This window comes from Strongyloides ratti, scaffold srae_chrx_scaffold0000005 (assembly GCF_001040885.1).
Source record: "Strongyloides ratti genome assembly S_ratti_ED321, scaffold srae_chrx_scaffold0000005".
NCBI classification, from domain to species: Eukaryota; Metazoa; Nematoda; class Chromadorea; order Rhabditida; family Strongyloididae; genus Strongyloides; species Strongyloides ratti.
The window spans coordinates 34,035-35,045 of record NW_020171513.1 but is presented as its reverse complement, the minus strand read 5'-3'; the positions used below and the strand labels follow the sequence as shown (position 1 = coordinate 35,045).

Sequence of the window (1,011 nt, the reverse complement as noted above, 5' to 3'; positions counted from 1 at the left end):
TTAAAATATAATTTTTTTTTCTAACAGTTATCATTAATAAAATTTTATTAACTTTAAATAACAAAGTTTATTTCTATATCGAATTTTACAATGTCTCATACAAAAAATTGTTACAATAGTACAAATAGCTTTAGAATATCTATCAAAAATTATAAATAGTTAGTTTTAAACAATAAAAATAATAGAATTATATTCTTTGACATTTTATAAAAAAAAATTATTATTTTAACAAAAAAAGGATAATGAAATTGAATAATAACAATATTATTCAGTAACGTTTATTAATATTTTTATTACAATAAAATTATTTATATAATATTTTATTAGAAAAATATGCATTTACAAAATTATTTATTTAAAACAATGATTAAATTAATTTGAATATATAAATACACAAATTTTTGTCATATATTTTCTTACTTATAAAAGCATTTTTATACATAAAATTCATATTCTAATTATGTCTTTATATATTATATCGTTTAAGTATGGTATTATAATCTTGCTATACATTACTTTTATTTTATGTCAAGATAAAATACTTTTTAAAAGTATTTCAATGTTAGAAAATCCATTTGAAAAATTTCCAATAAAATACAATGTTTCATCAGATAAATCAGACATAGTTTTGGTAAAATGCCCAAATAATGAATACAAACACAATGAAACTGATGATACATTTGAATCAGAACAAAAAATTAATTTAATGTCAAGTAATGCAGTATTTAAAACTTTAAAAACTGAATGGTTTGCTATTTCAAATAATTATTTAAGCTTGAACAAAACACCTTTTTCTTGTGGTGTAATTAAACTTAAAAAGTTTCCTCAACTATCTATTTCTTGGAATGCATTTGTAACTTGGCCAAAAATTTTAAATCCACCAAACAATAGTAGTATTTTAGATATAAGAAAAAAAATAAATGATGAATGGTATAATAAAAGTGAAATTTTTGTAAAAAAAATAAATGGAACAATGTTAAATTTTAAAATAAATAAAGAAATTGAATTTTA

General features: G+C 17.7%; 1 protein-coding gene across 1 annotated transcript in view; it reads left to right on the top strand.

Moving 5' to 3' along the window:
• Positions 1-460: 460 nt before the first annotated feature.
• The window catches only part of SRAE_X000219100 (Reverse transcriptase domain and Integrase,catalytic core domain and Ribonuclease H-like domain-containing protein), a gene marked incomplete at both ends in the record, with an annotated part of 6,960 nt that continues 6,409 nt past the window's right edge, over positions 461-1,011 (top strand). Inside the window, one exon of the mRNA XM_024644974.1 lies at positions 461-1,009. Within this exon, the coding sequence (XP_024499662.1) occupies positions 461-1,009 (549 nt within the window). The remainder of the gene's footprint in view (positions 1,010-1,011) is intronic.